Here is a 16,208-nt window from a genome sequence, read left to right as displayed (position 1 = left end):
TTCATTTCTCTACTATAAGCCGCCTCCGTTGTTTTAGAGAATTTGGCAGTATGTCCAACCGGCCTTACAACCGCATGGCGTCACGCGGGCAAGCGGTGTCAACGTTGTGAACAGAGTGCCCCATGGTGGCAGTGGGGTTCTGGTATGGGCAGGCATAAACTACGGACACCGAATACGATTGCGTTTTATCGATGGCAATTTGAATGCAAAAAGATACCGTGACGAGATCCTGAGGCCCATTGTCGTGCCATTAATCTGTCCCAGTTCTTCTATGGCCTGCATACTCACCATACATGTCACCCATTGAGCATGTTTGGGATGCTCTGGATCGACGCGTACGACAGCACGTTCCAGTTCTCGCCAATATCCAGAAACTTTGCACAGCCATTGAAGAGTAATGTAACCTAAAGAATTTATTTCAATTGACTGATTTCCTTATATGAACTGTAACTCAGTAAAATCTTTGAAATTGTTTCATGTTGCGTTTTATATTTTTGTTCAGTATAGAACCCGATAGCTGTATTCTACTACTGATTGTTCCGTATTGGAGACAATTTGTCTCCTTTAGAGTGACGATCATCATCCGTCTGTAAAAGCATGTCTTAAACTGTTGGTTTATTTTGTCTTTGGGTCTTGTGGAACGTAATTTGGAAATTAAAGGTAATACAGATTAAGCTTTTACGCAAAATGTCGCAATATTTCACGAGACAATTTGAATGAAGATCTAATGACCTTTAACTTGTACCTACTAGTGACAAAATAGGTTGTGTAAAAGGATTCATGCGATTTATGTTCAGATGGACTCAAGGGCATAAGTGTTAACTGCACTGCAAACCCCAAACTATTGTAACGAGTTTACAGAAAAACAGGTTACATAGTTGAAGGCTGTGTTTACACAGGCAGCTCAATTCTGATTTTTTCTTCACTAATTGGTCTTTTGACCAATTAGATCAGCTTTAGGCTGTGTAAACATAGTAACCTTTGCTTGCTGGTAAATGTATATTTTGTATAGCAGGCAGGCAGACTACGGTGTACATGAAATACACATGGCATGCTAGTACTCAGATTTCAGAGATCTCTAGCAAGTTTAGATTTAGAAGATGATCCTTCTCGTTGATCAGCAATGCTCAAATCAAAACGACTGGCCACCACAATATATTTTAATGCATTTTATTACCAAGCCTCGTTTCATCCCCTAGTTACGAATTCCAAGGGCACCCAACAATTCATTTTTTGGGGGGCATGTGACCACACCATTTCAGGAGGCAGACAAATCCATGCTAGTCCAACCCTGGTTCATATTAGCACCCTTTGTTTGGTACATTGCCTACTTATCTCACCGTCCCTTTTAAAGTGGACAGTCCAGACCCTTTGTCTGAGGAGAATGCAATTTTGATATAAAATTGACAAGCGGTAAATCTCCCTCAAATGTTTGACATGACTAAATATCAACTTCCAGGAAGTCATAGATTTATTTTGCTTTTATAATTCAGTTGTGCTCTTTTCCAACACACCTGGACCCTAACCAATTCCCCTTGCCCCAGTGAAAGGCAAGCATACCAACCAGCTCTACAGTACTGAACTTAAGTTGTGAAGAACACAACATTGACAATTGAATGTTATTTAATGACATCAAGATGTGATAAATGACAATTGAATGTTATTTAATGACATCAAGATGTGATAAATGGAAAGGGGTGACATTTAAGGCTGGAGTCCCTCCATATATATTCAGTAAAGATAAATATTCCATTTTATGTTGTAACAGTTCCACTTCCTTTCAGTTTAAAGAGACTGAATGAAAGGTAGGGTATGATAGTTAAAACCTCAAAATTAATGCGCTTTATTGAAGTAAAATGCATTTACAGACAGAATACAGCAGGAATATTATACAACAAAGTAAAAAAAAATATCTGGGAGCAAACTACTTTAAGAGACCATTATTTTCCCATTTGTAATCAATCCTGATTTTTTTTTTTATATTTTTTATATCATGTCCAGTTAAAGTCATTGTAAAGAACAGCGACACTGAGGTGACATTTTCCATGGTTCCCTTCAAGAAATTACTGCATTATAAAAAGAGGGATAATAATAACAAACACCTGTCCAAATGGCACTATATAATAACACACTACTTTTGACCAGAGCCTTATGGGTCCTGGTCAAAAGTAGTGCACTACATAGCGAATCGTGTGCCATTTCCAACACATAAAAAAAACGGTAGAGAAAAAAAGAGTGGCTAATAAGCGTATGGATTACAGACTGGGTTATACATCTGGGACCCACTGCAAAAAAAAACACCCAATAATTATTAATCAATATACACATGACAGGGTAAATACGTTTTTCTTTTTACCAAACTGAAGCTAATAAATGCATTCAAGTCATGTCATAGATATTTGTGCTGCTTGTCAATCTTATTCTCCCTGTTTTTGATATAGGACTTTAGCACTATGTACAATGTAAACACAACCGGGGACAGAACAAACTAGTTCCAATCAATTCAGATCCAAACAGACAACAAACCCTCTCTGGCCCGGAGCCTGATACAGTGGAGTGGGGATATAGATTCCACCACCCAAATGGCGCCCTATTCCCTATATAGTGCACTACTTTTGACCGGTGCCCTATATAGGGAATAGGGTGCCATTTGGGATGCAACCAGGATATGGAATATGGGATGGGGTTGATTCACATTTTGCATAAACCGAGGACCTGCAGCAATGTATGTATCCACTTAGACAACATAATAAACACACTGAGTAAATCACTTGTGGGTGGGGTACACTGCATAACATTGATAGGCTTTACCTTGATTAAAGTATCTATTCCAATGTAACGGTCGGTCGATGCATAAGGAAGGAGATATGGCAGGAGGGACACATTAAGCATCAACACTGAAGAGAAAGATTAATTAAAGCTCTTCTCTGCAATACACTCTTATCAGATTTGATGCTTTAACCCAAAACGTTGAAGCAAGTAAATAGAATACCCTGACAGAATCCTTTGAGGATTGAGAATTCTGACCAAGGTTAAAGTGCTCACAATCTCAGAGGACCTGAGGAGGGGTTAGACGTCAGGGGTCAGGAGAAGGTTGGGAGGGAGGGGGAAGTGGTAAAGGAAGAGATCCAGCGATTCTTCATCAGTATCAGCAACCTGGTTGCCCTCAGACTCCCCACAAATAAATGCACATATGCATATGGCGACACAGACACGCAGCCCTCAGACAAAATAAAGCGTACAGAAGTCAAGTCAATTCTTCTCCCATTGTCTGTATCACTACTCCTCAGAGACCTCCCTAGGTTTCTTATAGATTGGCATGTTGATACTATGGAAGGCGGGCACCCAGCGGTTGTCATGGAGACCGACATTGCAGCCGGGCGTGTCTTTGTGGGAGCCGTGGCAACACATCCAGTACCCGGGGCCGTAGGGCAGCGCCTGGCAGTAGGGCTTGTGGTGCCAGCGGCAGAGGGACACGTCTCCACGCCCGTACCGCTTTTTACACTGCTTGCAGGGATCGTCTTTGTAGCGGGGGTCGCACACCCAGCGGGAGTCCGCGGGTCGAACGCCGTAGCTCTCGATGATGAACTTGAAATAGTGGCAGGTGCACTTGAGCACGGCCAGGCTCTCCGTGGGCAGCAGGCAGAAGATTTTGATGATGATGTGGTGAGGCAGGAAGGCCATGTACTGCTGGGGTTCCAGGAGCAGCTGGATCTTAAAGCGCATCTCCAGGAACTCGTGAGACACCATGCGGCGCAGGGGGAAAGGCACAGTCTCACACCGGCTAACAGCACTCCCCTCTCCCTCACTCACCGCCTCTTCCTCCTCAGCCCAGTTCTCACTGTGAGATATGGGTTCAGAAAGGAGGGAGGTGATAGCGGGGTCGCAGGGCTGAGTCTTGGAGGGTTCCGCTGAGTCTCTTGTGGGTTTAGGGCTGGACTCCATGTCCTGGGGGGTGGGGGTGTGGGTATTGTCTGTGTGTGGCAGTGTGTGTTCAAGCACCGCCTGTGAGGGCAGAGGGTGTGAGAAGAACAGCATGCCTGGGAGGGGCTCCTTACACTGTAGTTTACAACTACTGTCTGTCCTGCTGGCCCTGGCCTGCTCTGACTGGAGCTGGAAGTGCAGGTCCTGCCCAGCCTCTACAGCCCTGTTCTTCTGCTGCCCCTGCCCCAGGCCCTGGGCCTCACAGCTCTCCTCCGGCTCTCTGACGACGGAGGCGCCACACCCAGAGTCCACGCTGTGAGACGGAGAGGCTGAGTCAGAGGTGCTAGAAGCCAACTGGGCAGCTTCACGGCAGCTGCTGGGAACTAGTTTGTCCGTGTGGCTGGTGCCAGCAGAGGGATAGCCAGTAGAGGGACTAGCGTGGCGGTGCTGCACCCTGGTCGTCTCCTCTAGTCCATGGTGGGGCTCGGTGGGAGACTGAGGTGGAGGAGGCTGGGCTGAGATGGAGAAGGCGTCTGCTCCTGCCAGTAGAACCCGGCCCACCCTCCTCCGCAGGCTGTTGTTGCGCGAGAGGCTGTTGCGCGAGAGGCTGTTATTGCGCGAGAGCTCTCCCCCAGATCTGGACCCTTCCCTTGTAACATTCTGGTGCTTCAGGCACTCGGACTCCAGCTTGGCCACCATGTCTGACACCTTTACACACTCTGCTTCCTCACCTGTCCCCTGGGGGCTCTGGTCGGGGGCTCTGGGTTGCTGGGGCTCTTGGGTCAGTGACAGCCCCCTGGATAAGGTAATGCTAGTGGAGCTCCGCAGAGACACAGGCTTAGAGTCCACTTGCTTGTCGCTAGCTCTCTGCTCCAAGAAGGCCACCAACTCCACCACAGAGAGAGCCTTGCCCGTCCCAGTCTCACTCCCCTCCTCGCCCTCTACCCTACACACCTGCTCCCCACCCACCCTTACAACCACCTCCCCACACTCAGGCACTCTGGGGCTCTCTCTGAGGCAGATGGTCACCTCTACAGGGCTGTTCTCAGTGGGGCTCAGTGGGCTCTGTGTCTCCAGGGCTCTGGATGACTGTCTGTCTCGGTCCTTGTGTTGCCCCTGATGCCCTGACCTCCTCCTGCGCTTGGCCACAGAGCCACCCTCGTCCTCCCAGCAGCTCTTCATCTTCACAGACACTGTCCTCCCCAGGCTGCTGCTCACAAAGTCCTCACCGGCCTCCCTGACCGGCTCTCCACCGCCACCGTTCACCAGGCTGCCACGGCACTGGGGCGAAGCGAAGATTGCGATCTTTTCCTTGGTGTTGCCGGGCTTGATGACGGCCCAGATTTCCAGCGGTCCCTCTCTGTCTTCCCCTTCATAGGAGAGGCTGAGGGAGGCCTCCTGGTCCTCAGAGCCCACCGAGCCTGTAGAGGTGGTGGTGCAGGAAGAGGTGGAGAGGAGTAGCAGGGAGGAGGGGGTGTTGCAGGTGGTGGTCTTGGAGGCGCTACTGTGGAATACATCCCCTTCGGACTCACTCAGCCTCGAGGTCTGCAGCCCACAGCCACTACCACGGTTGACGTGGATATTATTACTGTTGTTGTGGTGGTTGGAGCCGCTGTTGTCGTTACTGCAGCACTGCAGGGTGTTGGTGGATATGACACTGAGGGGGTAGCAGGCCGTACCCTGGCCAAGCCCGCTGCTAGACGGGCCCACCCGGCGGACCCCCCCCACTGTCCTCTGCGACAGAACACCCTGCTGGCTCACATGATGAAGGCCTCTCTGGCTGTCTTGACTGGACTCCAGGTGGAGCTCTTTCTTCTGCAGTTTGGGGTATTGCTTGAGATGCATGGCTGCAACCCTGGAACAGAAGAAAGGAAATTAATGAGTTATTGTGGTGCATGTGATGTGACCGTCTGACCAGGGGCCTGTTCAGGAGGATGCAATGTTAGTGAATATTCATAGAAGGCAGAATAGCTAATTAAGTCAGCTCTAGTGATTATATTTGTATCTGACACCAGATGTATTATCAACAAAATCCGTTAGGACAACTATGACCCTCTATCTAGGCACTGACTGCTGGGCCTCAGGTCAGCTGCAGAGAAATGTCCAGGATCAAAAGTCGTCCAATTGAGTTCCCTTGGAGAGGAGACAGATGTGCGTCCCAAATGGCGCACTATGTAGTGTATAGGGTTCTATTCGCGACACAATCCGAGGAAACTGAAGAGCAGGTTTTTGCACTTGGCATGGAGACGCAGAAGGAGAGGAGGCCAGGAGGAGAGGAGACCAGGAGAGGAGACTAGCTAGCCTACTTTATATTGGCGTAAGATTGTGTCACGTATGCATTATCAGAGGTTGTTAAAGTAAAGATTCACCAATTTAAAAATGTTATATTGTTTTTGTGCATCTCTGAGCGATGTTCTACCGATTCCCTGGGTCCTTTCATGTGCATCTGAGCTATTGCCGTTCAAGCAGGCAGAAATTTGGCCGGTATGACGTAGCATTGTGATAAAGCAATGCTCTCACTACACTAGAAGTTAATAGGAATATGACTTTTAGATTGCGAAAACGTCTATTATATATGTCAGATTTCAATACTGGCTGATGTCATAACATGGGAGGTTGTCTTCTCTTGAATGTCAGACTCCACTGTGAGGCACATAGATCTGCAGGTTGAACATGGTGAGATTGTAGACTCCTAAATTGAGAGTGCAGTTTGTTTAGATGATTTTACGGCTAACTAGCATGCTGATATTAACTTTGGTATTATTGTGTGTAGCTAGCTAGCCCATAGAGAGCATTGCAGGTTTTGTAGTCTACCTGAGCTGCAAGAGATTTCCACAACGATTTTCATGTTACTACCAACCTTTTCATTATGACAAAATTATACTTTTTTTAACACATTTTTTTGTTATTTTGTAAATGATTGGATTGGGTGGTTTTGGGTGGATTCTTCCTTTAATGCAGCCTGCTTCCTAAGCTTATCTAAGAGATCTTTAATCCCAATGATCAGACAGGCAGGCAGGGAGAGGGAGCAGAGCTCCATGCCTTGGAATGGGTGGCTCAGAACCAGGTGACCCTATTTGTTCACACTGCAGACAGTCTTAGTCACAAATGGCACCCTATTCCCTACATAGTGCACTACTTTTGACCAGAGCCCTATGAGCCCTATAGGCCCTGGTCAAAAGTAGTGCATTAAAAAGGGACTAGGGTGCTATTTGGGACACGTGGTTTCTTGGGGATGGAAAGGCGTGTCACATTAAACCTCAACACAAGGGCTGCTGTTCCCCCAGCCCAGCCTCCCTCTGCTGTTCCCCCAGCCCAGCCTGCCAATTGGTGCAGAGCCTCTGAAGTCAAGACACAGCTGGGCTCTTAAACAAGCCCTCTCAGCTGACCTAGCCCCTGACACACCCCTAACAAACAAACACACACTGTCTCTCTCTCTCCGTCAGACACACACACAGGACATGACTTCAAGCAGCCGCAGTGGGACAGGACAGACGGCAGGCAGGCCCTAGCCTTCACAGCCTTACAGGCACAAGTGCATATAAGGCATTCTTCACTGCAGCCCTGGAACTCTGATAATGGGGGACAGAAGGGAGGGGAGGTGGGACACATCACGTGACCAAATCAGGGATGGCATGCAGGGGTGGGGGGAGGTGTTAGAGGGCGACAAGGGGACAGCAAAGGCACTGGCTGCTTCTCAAAATGGCTCCCTATATAGTGCGCTAAGCTCGACCAAAGCCCATAAGGTATATAGGGAATCGGCTGTCATTTGGGATGCACACTGCTTTCTATGGGTGGGGTTGGGGTGGCTTCATCTACTCATTGGCTAGCTGGTGAGTGTGTCAAGTGGTGTGCCAAGGAAGGAAAAATTGCAGCCTGTTGTTGTGTGTCCTTGAAAGGCCTGCAGTAGCCCCCGTCACTCTCCTCTCCTTTCTTCTCTCTCACCAGTCCCAGGGTTCTCACTGCTCTATGGAAACCGACAGAAGGAATTTATGTCAGGTCAGTATCACATTGCCTGCCTCCGTCGTGGTCGTGTGTGTACTGAGGGGCAGTCACAGCAACAAGAACAAGTTAAGAGTGGCACAAACGTCAACAACATGGCTGATATTATATCTCCATGGGAACAACTACACGAAGACTTGCACTACTTCCTGGCACAATACTCCAACTTTCACTTCCTGGTTTCAATGACAACACTGTCTTGGCAGCACTTAAGCAGGCAGGAGGCTCTGCTTTCAAGCCAGGGATTGGTTTATCTGGGTTACTGAGGAACATATAGACTAATTCACCATGTCCCTTAGCCTGAGCAACAGTCTGTCTGTGCCATTGTCATGCCAACTCCTTGTCACTCATTGTCATGGCAAACATGGAGTGTATGCCTGGAGAGGAGCCAACTCAGGAGTGTATTATTCAGTGAGGTGAAACGTTGCAGATAGAAATGTAACGAAGAGATGCTGAAATGACTCCCTATTCTAGATGACAGAATTATGTTGTTATACACTATATATTTCCATGTGAATGTTTTGTAATGTTTTAGTTGCACCCTCCTAAACAGGCCCCTGGTCTGGCTCGCCAAGTTTCACTGTAAGACATTTTTACACAACCAGGCCAGAAGAGACACTTCCCCTTCCCAGCAGCGCTCAGACCCTACACTACCCCTTCCCAGCAGCGCTCAGACCCTACACTACCCCTTCCCAGCAGCGCTCAGACCCTACACTACCCCTTCCCAGCAGCGCTCAGACCCTACACTACCCCTTCCCAGCAGCGCTCAGACCCTACACTTCCCCTTCCCAGCAGCGCTCAGACCCTACACTACCCCTTCCCAGCAGCGCTCAGACCCTACACTACCCCTTCCCAGCAGCGCTCAGACCCTACACTACCCCTTCCCAGCAGCGCTCAGACCCTACACTACCCCTTCCCAGCAGCGCTCAGACCCTACACTGAGGCTGCGTCCCAAATGGGGTCTGGTCAAAATGAATGCACTACATAGGGAATAGGTGCCATTTGGGGGACACCCCCTACACCAACTCTACCCTCCTCAGCCTTTTCTCAATGCCTTGGACTGTGCCAAAACACACATCAGCCTAATGGCAATTTGAGGGAAAAGTACAACTTAGCGTTACCTAAAAAGAAAACAAACGGTCTGAAGTGAAAAGCACAACAGAGCTGGCCCTGGGTAGACTGGGGGGTGAGTCATGGGCTCTGATGGGGTGAGCTCATGCCTGAACTCAGCGAAAGAGAGCAGCTTCAATTTAACAACCTTTTTCCTTTCTCTCTCTTTCAAGAGTCCATGACTTCTTCTGCATAGGGCGCTGCCAGGGAACTGAGCCAACTTCAAAAGTCAAAAGAATGAAGTCACATGAGGGCTGTGTCCCAAATGGCACCCTATTCCCTATGTTGTGCACTACGTTTGACCAGAGACCTATGGGATCTGGTCAAAAGCAGTGCCCTATATAAGGAATAGGATCCATTTGGGACGAAACCGAGCAATCAGAGTCTGAGGCTCTGCCTGCCTGCTGCAATTATGGTGTAACATCACATCATGTTCTTCCTGAGGCAGGGGGCTAGTGGGCCTCAGACCTGGGTTCAAATACTATTTGAAATCGATCAAATACTTTTGAGCATTTGCTCTAGCCTGCCTGGAGTACCAGTATGGGCAGGGTTTGCAGTTTTGGGACTACGCTATGGATCCATTAAGCCAGGCAAACTCAATCATGCACAGATTATTATAAAAAAGATTTAACTCCAGGTCTGGTTGGTTGGGCTACAGCAACTTGGGCTGAGGCAGCCTGAAGCACGGCACGGGCCTATATGTCATAAACAAATGGGCAGTTAATTACAGACGAGGTAAACACAATATACTTTTATCTGGCTAGGTAAACAAACCCCAAACAAATAAAGCTGTACGATTTGGACCAAATATCTAATTTCCAGATATTGCAATTGCGATTATGAATTGCGATTTTTCTAAAACTTGCGTGACAACTTGGCAATTCCATCAGACTTGGTTAAAATAAGTGTCAGGGTAGAGAACATCACTTTTATAATGAGATCATATGAATGAATACATACTGTGCTAACTGAATACAAAACCAAATGACACAAATATTTTCCAACATTGTTATTTACATTTACGTCATTTAGCAGACGCTCTTATCCAGAGCGACTACAGATAAGATTATTACACTGCTACATTTACATAAAAAAAAAAAATTATGGTGGGTACACCCCTGCATATTAACAAATACATTTTTAACATTATCAAAATATAGTCCAACACTTAATTGATGAATAACATGACTTCTGATTTCTATTTTACCATTATGAGTTCTTAAATAACCTAAGATAATTATTTATTCAGGCACCCATAGGCTGCAGATGGAATAGGAAGCTTATGACTGTGTAATTATGTATAAATAAGCTCAATCATTATTATAATTTTAATTATAAAAGTCAAAGTGCCTTAAAAACTTGTAACATGTAGTCTACCGAATGCAAGGTGCAGCCTGTGTCCAAAACATTGGAGTCTGGTCCAGTCATTCAACGCGACATGTTTAAACTTTTCCCTTAATTTTGTTATAGTGTTGGAATGGCAACTTGGGAGAAATATGTGCGAGGTGGAATCTTGCATCTCCTGCCCAGCTTGTTTATCATCTTCTTGAAGCCGTCTTTTCTGACTGTGTCAATAGGAACCATGTCTTTGGCTATTTGATAGGCTCAGTTATTTCTATGTGTCTACGGGATGTTTTTTCGTAGGGTGTTAACACTTCAAAATGCATTGGCAATCAATGCTTGTTTAACGTAGGTGGCTGGTTGTGGCTGATGGCCTTTGCTGCTATCGGGCGCTTTTTTACCATGCAATCGTGGTAAAGTAGGGGATGGTTCTATTTTAAATGATTGAATACATTTGTCGTATTGCCTCGTTGTCACCACAACTCGAGGAACTTTTTGCACAACACTTGCATTTGGTTGACATCGGTTTGCCTGTAGCAGAACTACTGCCATACCACTGAAGACGCGCCCTTCTTTGGCACCAAATCGAAGATCTCGTTAGCACTCATGTTTCTGATGATACACTGAGGTAAAGACAGATTTATTTTAATCTCATACTGTACCACAGACAGAAGGGAAAACTCAGACACGGGGCTATCAAGCTGAAGCATCCATTTAGAACGTTTTCTTACCACCAAATATGGTAGTGAGAGGAAGTCCAGTCGCAGGTAGTTGGAGATGATGGAACTAGGTGAAACTGGGCCATCATTCTGCTAATTCTCAAAAAATGTTTGTTCCCAAAACTAGAATCTGTTACACAGTGCACGAAGTTTTATAAACTTGACGCTTTGCCAAAGTTATTTTTTGTTATTTAGAAAGAGTGCAAAGTCTAATTGAGTTTGTGCACACGCAAACTTCAGAGGAGAGGCGTTCCCTAACAGAAATACATGCTACAACGTGCCAATAGGATATCGCTAGCTTGTTCTTGGCTTTGCCCACCTACTTGCTTGTTCTGCCCACTATGCTTAATTTGCTCCCACTGTAAACGCCACAGATGAACTATCTTGGGTTAGTTATAAATATATTTAATTGTACCTGCCTTTGGTAAAGCCCTTTCTCTCCTCACCAGCATCTAACTGCACGCTCTAAGCGGGGACGCTTGTGATTGGCCAGCATGTGCATGCCATGCAGAGTGAGAGCCCACTTGTGATTGGTCAGCATCATCTGTGCATGTAGAGAGTGAATTAATTGAGTCTAGCGCATCTCATTGGAGGTACCGTAGATCTAGTTTTTTTCTATTAACGGCGGGTGTCAAAGAAATTCGATTTTTTCTCATGTCAATATCGCAATGAATTTGATTAATCGTGCAGCCCTACAAACAAAGCATGAATTGTAGTCTTACTTGTCCATAAACTACTTTTAACATAAGGAGCCAGGTATGTAATTTGGGTGAGCTGTCCCTTTAACTGTGCAGTAGGTAAGTAGAGTGGTGATTTGAGAGTGGGGGGCGAGGTGAGGCTTACCTCCAGTGTGTGTTTGTGTGTGGTCGCTTACCTCCAGGCTGACTGCAGCAGGTTGGGTGGTGGTGGTTTCCTAGGTTCCCTGTGAGAGGCGGCAGTAGCGCTGCAGTAACTCATAGATTCACATCTCTCAGGCATTCCCTCCAGTCCAGTGTGATGACGGACTATTCCCTTCAGTCTTCTCCCACAACCCTCTGGTCGTCTGCAGGCCACAATCTGAATGCCTTACAGTTCAGGGTCCCACCCAAAACACTGTAGGGAAACACAGGTACAGGATATACAGTTTATTACGCAGTTTAGTTTCAGACCACCTTGCCTAGGAAGGAACATGGCTGTGTGTGTGTGCTGTTATGACAACATAACGACAATTCAATTAGCCAATAATCATAATAAGTGAATCACCCTGGCCTCCCACAAACAATGACCTGAAGAACTGCCAAAGTCAATAAGCCCAGGGCCGATTCAGAATCAAACACTTCATGATGGAACGCAGCCTGACAGATTGACAGACAGGTTGCAATAAGTAAATATACTAGCAAAATAAAACAAATAATTCCCTAAATAATTCCCACAAAGTTGTTCTACTGAATGTGAATGAATGGTTTATGGGCAATTCCACAGCAACAGAATTACAAACTCAGATTTTTCACTTTAAAATGTAAGCCAAACAAAAAACAAGGACAAGGACTACTTTGAACAATTTACACAGAACATGTCACAAAAACACATTTACTGAAAGAACTGTGCAGATGCAAAGTTTGGTAACAGAATTATGGTAAAATCTCCCTCAGTTTTCTTATGCGACCACGTTTTCCAAAAACGTAAAAAGGTGCACTATGCAGAAATCGCTCTGCCATTTACTGGTTGCAAAGATAAATAGTTTGCCTAAAACAAGCATAGAGAATGTAGAGAATCATTGTACCATCTAAACCGCTGTGAAATACACTGCTAAAAAAAATAAAGGGAACACTTAAACAACAATATAACTCCAAGTCAATCACACTTCTGTAAAATCAAACTGTCCACTTAGGAAGCAACACTGATTAACAATACATTTCACATGCTGTTGTGCAAATGGAATAGACAACAGGTGGAAATTATAGGCAATTAGCAAGACACCCCCAATAAAGGACTGGTTTTGCAGGTGGTGACCACAGACCACTTCTCAGTTCCTATGCTTCCTGGCTGATGTTTTGGTCACTTTTGAATGCTGGTGGTGCTTTCACTCTAGTGGTAGCATGAGACGGAGTCTACAACCCACACAAGTGGCTCAGGTAGTGCAGCTCATCCAGGATGGCACATCAATGCGAGCTGTGGCAAGAAGGTTTGCTGTGTCTGTCAGCGTAGTGTCCAGAGCATGGAGGCGCTACCAGGAGACAGGCCAGTACATCAGGAGACGTGGAGGAGGCCGTAGGAGGGCAACAACCCAGCAGCAGGACTACCGCCTTTGTGCAAGGAGGAGCACTGCCAGAGCCCTGCAAAATGACCTCCAGCAGGCCACAAATGTGCATGTGTCTGCTCAAACGGTCAGAAACAGAGTGGTATGAGGGCCCGACGTCCACAGGTGGGGGTTGTGCTTACAGCCCAACACTGTGCAGGACGTTTGGCATTTGCCAAAGAACACCAAGATTGGCAAATTTGCCACTGGCGCCCTGTGCCCTTCACAGATGAAAGCAGGTTCACACTGAGCACATGTGACAGACGTGACAGAGTCTGGTGACGCCGTGGAGAACGTTCTGCTGCCTGCAACATCCTCCAGCATGACCGGTTTGGCGGTGGGTCAGTCATGGTGTGGGGTGGCATTTATTTGGGGGGCCGCACAGCCCTCCATGTGCTCGCCAGAGGTAGCCTGACTGCCATTAGGTACCGAGATGAGATCCTCAGACCCCTTGTGAGACCATATGCTGGTGCGGTTGGCCCTGGGTTCCTCCTAATGCAAGACAATGCTAGACCTCATGTGGCTGGAGTGTGTCAGCAGTTCCTGCAAGAGGAAGGCATTGATGCTATGGACTGGCCCGCCCGTTCCAATAGCACATCTGGGACATCATGTCTCGCTCCATCCACCAACGCCATGTTGCACCACAGACTGTCCAGGAGTTGGTGGATGCTTTAGTCCAGGTGTGGGAGGAGATCCCTCAGGAGACCATCCGTCACCTCATCAGGAGCATGCCCAGGCGTTGTAGGGAGGTCATACAGGCACGTGGAGGCCACACACACTACTGAGCCTCATTTTGACTTGTTTTAAGGACATTACATCAAAGTTGGATCAGCCTGTAGTGTGGTTTTCCACTTTAATTTTGAGGGTGACTCCAAATCCAGACCTCCATGGGTTGATAAATTTGATTTCCATTGATAATTTTTTTGTGATTTTGTTGTCAGCATATTCAACTATGTAAAGAAAAAAGTATTTAATAAGATTATTTCATTCATTCAGATCTAGGATGTGTTATTTTAGTGTTCCCTTTATTTTTTTGAGCAGTGTATATTTTCAATAGCCAAAAAGATTGTATTTTCATCTGTTTGAAGCTGGTAAAAGTAAAAAAAGACTCATAAACTAAACTTAAAGGAAAGCATAGAAATAAAGCACATAGAACATATCTACCGCTTCTTAGACTTGTTTTCAATGAGAACTACAGATCTATAACTCAAATGTCTATGTGAATTTGGTCTGGTCGCCCAAAAAGTTATATATTACAGCTTTAAATATCTACTCCACATTAAGATTCAAAGATATCTGCAGAAAGAATGTGCGCTCCTAGTGGCCGGGGACTTTAATGCAGGGAAGCTTAAATCCGTTTTACCTCATTTCTACCAGCGTGTTAAATGTGCAACCACAGAGAAAGAAAAACTCTAGACCACCTTTACTCCACACACAGAGACGCGTACAAAGCTCTCCCTCCATTTGGCAAATCTGACCATAATTCTATCCTCCCGATTCCTGCTTACAAGCAATAATTAAAGCAGGAAGCACCAGTGACTCGGTCAATAAAAAAGTGGTCAGATGATGCTAAGCTACAGGACTGTTTTGCTAGCAGACTGGAATATGTTCCAGGATTCTTTCGATGGCATTGAGGAGTACACCACATCAGTCACTGGCTTCATCAATAAGTGCGTCGATGACATCGTCCCCACAGTGACTGTACGTACATACCCCAACCAGAAGCCATGGATTACAGGCAACATCCACACTGAGCTAAAGGGTAGAACTGCCGCTTTCAAGGAGCGGGACTCTAACCCGGAAGCTTATAAAAATCCCGCTATGCCCTCCGACGAACAATCAAACAGACAAAGCGTCAACACAGGACTAAGATCGAATCATACTACACCGGCTCCGACGCTCGTCGGATGTGGCAGGGCTTGCAAACTATTACAGACTACAAAGGGAAGCACAGCCGCGAGCTGCCCAGTGACACAAACCTACCAGACGTGCTAAATTACTTCTACGCTCGCTTCGAGGCAAGTAACACTGAAACATGCATGAGAGCATCAGCTGTTCCGGATGACTGTGTGATCACGCTCTACGTAGCCGATGTGAGCAAGACCTTTAAACAGGTCAACATTCACAAGGCTGCAGGGCCAGACGGATTACCAGGACGTGTACTCTGAGCATGCGCTGACCAACTGGCAAGCGTCTTCACTGACATTTTCAACCTCTCCCTGACTGAGTCTGTAATATCAACATGTTTCAAGCAGACCACCATAGTCCCTGTACCCAAGAACACCAAGATAACCTGCCTAAATGACTACCGACCCGTAGCACTCACGTCTGTAGCCATGAAGTGCTTTGAAAGGCTGGTCATGGCACACATCAACACCATTATCTCAGAAACCCTAGACCCACTCCAATTTGCATACCGCCCCAACAGATCCAAAGATGATGCAATCTCGATTGCGCTCCACACTGCCCTTTCACACCTGGACAAAAGGAACACCTATGTGAGAATGCTATTCATTGACTACAGCTCAGCGTTCAACACCATAGTGCCCTCAAAGCTCATCACTAAGCTAGGGACCCTGGGACTAAACACCTCCCTCTGCAACTGGATCCTGGACTTCCTGACGGGCCACCCCCAGGTGGTACGGGTAGGTAACAAGACATCCGCCACGCTGATCCTCAACACGGGGGCCCCTCAGGGGTGCGTGCTCAGTCCCCTCCTGTACTCCCTGTTCACTCATGACTGCATGGCCAGGCACGACTCCAACACCATCATTAAGTTTGCCGATGACACAACAGTGGTAGGCCTGATCACCGGTAACGACGAGACAGCCTAT

General features: G+C 46.6%; 1 protein-coding gene across 1 annotated transcript in view; it reads right to left on the bottom strand.

Moving 5' to 3' along the window:
* Positions 1-1,323: 1,323 nt before the first annotated feature.
* Positions 1,324-16,208, bottom strand: part of LOC311102835 (F-box only protein 34-like) — a 30,461-nt gene continuing 15,576 nt past the window's right edge. Inside the window, exons 2-3 of the mRNA XM_084144278.1 lie at positions 11,971-12,188; positions 1,324-5,779 (exon numbers count right to left, since the gene is read on the bottom strand). Coding sequence (XP_084000404.1) covers positions 3,280-5,779; positions 11,971-12,074 — 2,604 coding nt within the window. The 5' untranslated portion in view covers positions 12,075-12,188 and the 3' untranslated portion in view covers positions 1,324-3,279. The remainder of the gene's footprint in view (positions 5,780-11,970; positions 12,189-16,208) is intronic.

Source organism: Coregonus lavaretus (genome assembly GCF_964263955.1).
Source record: "Coregonus lavaretus genome assembly, chromosome: 27".
In the NCBI taxonomy this organism is placed as follows: Eukaryota; Metazoa; Chordata; class Actinopteri; order Salmoniformes; family Salmonidae; genus Coregonus; species Coregonus lavaretus.
Note: the sequence above shows the minus strand (reverse complement) of the source record. Positions and strands in the feature narration are given on the sequence as shown.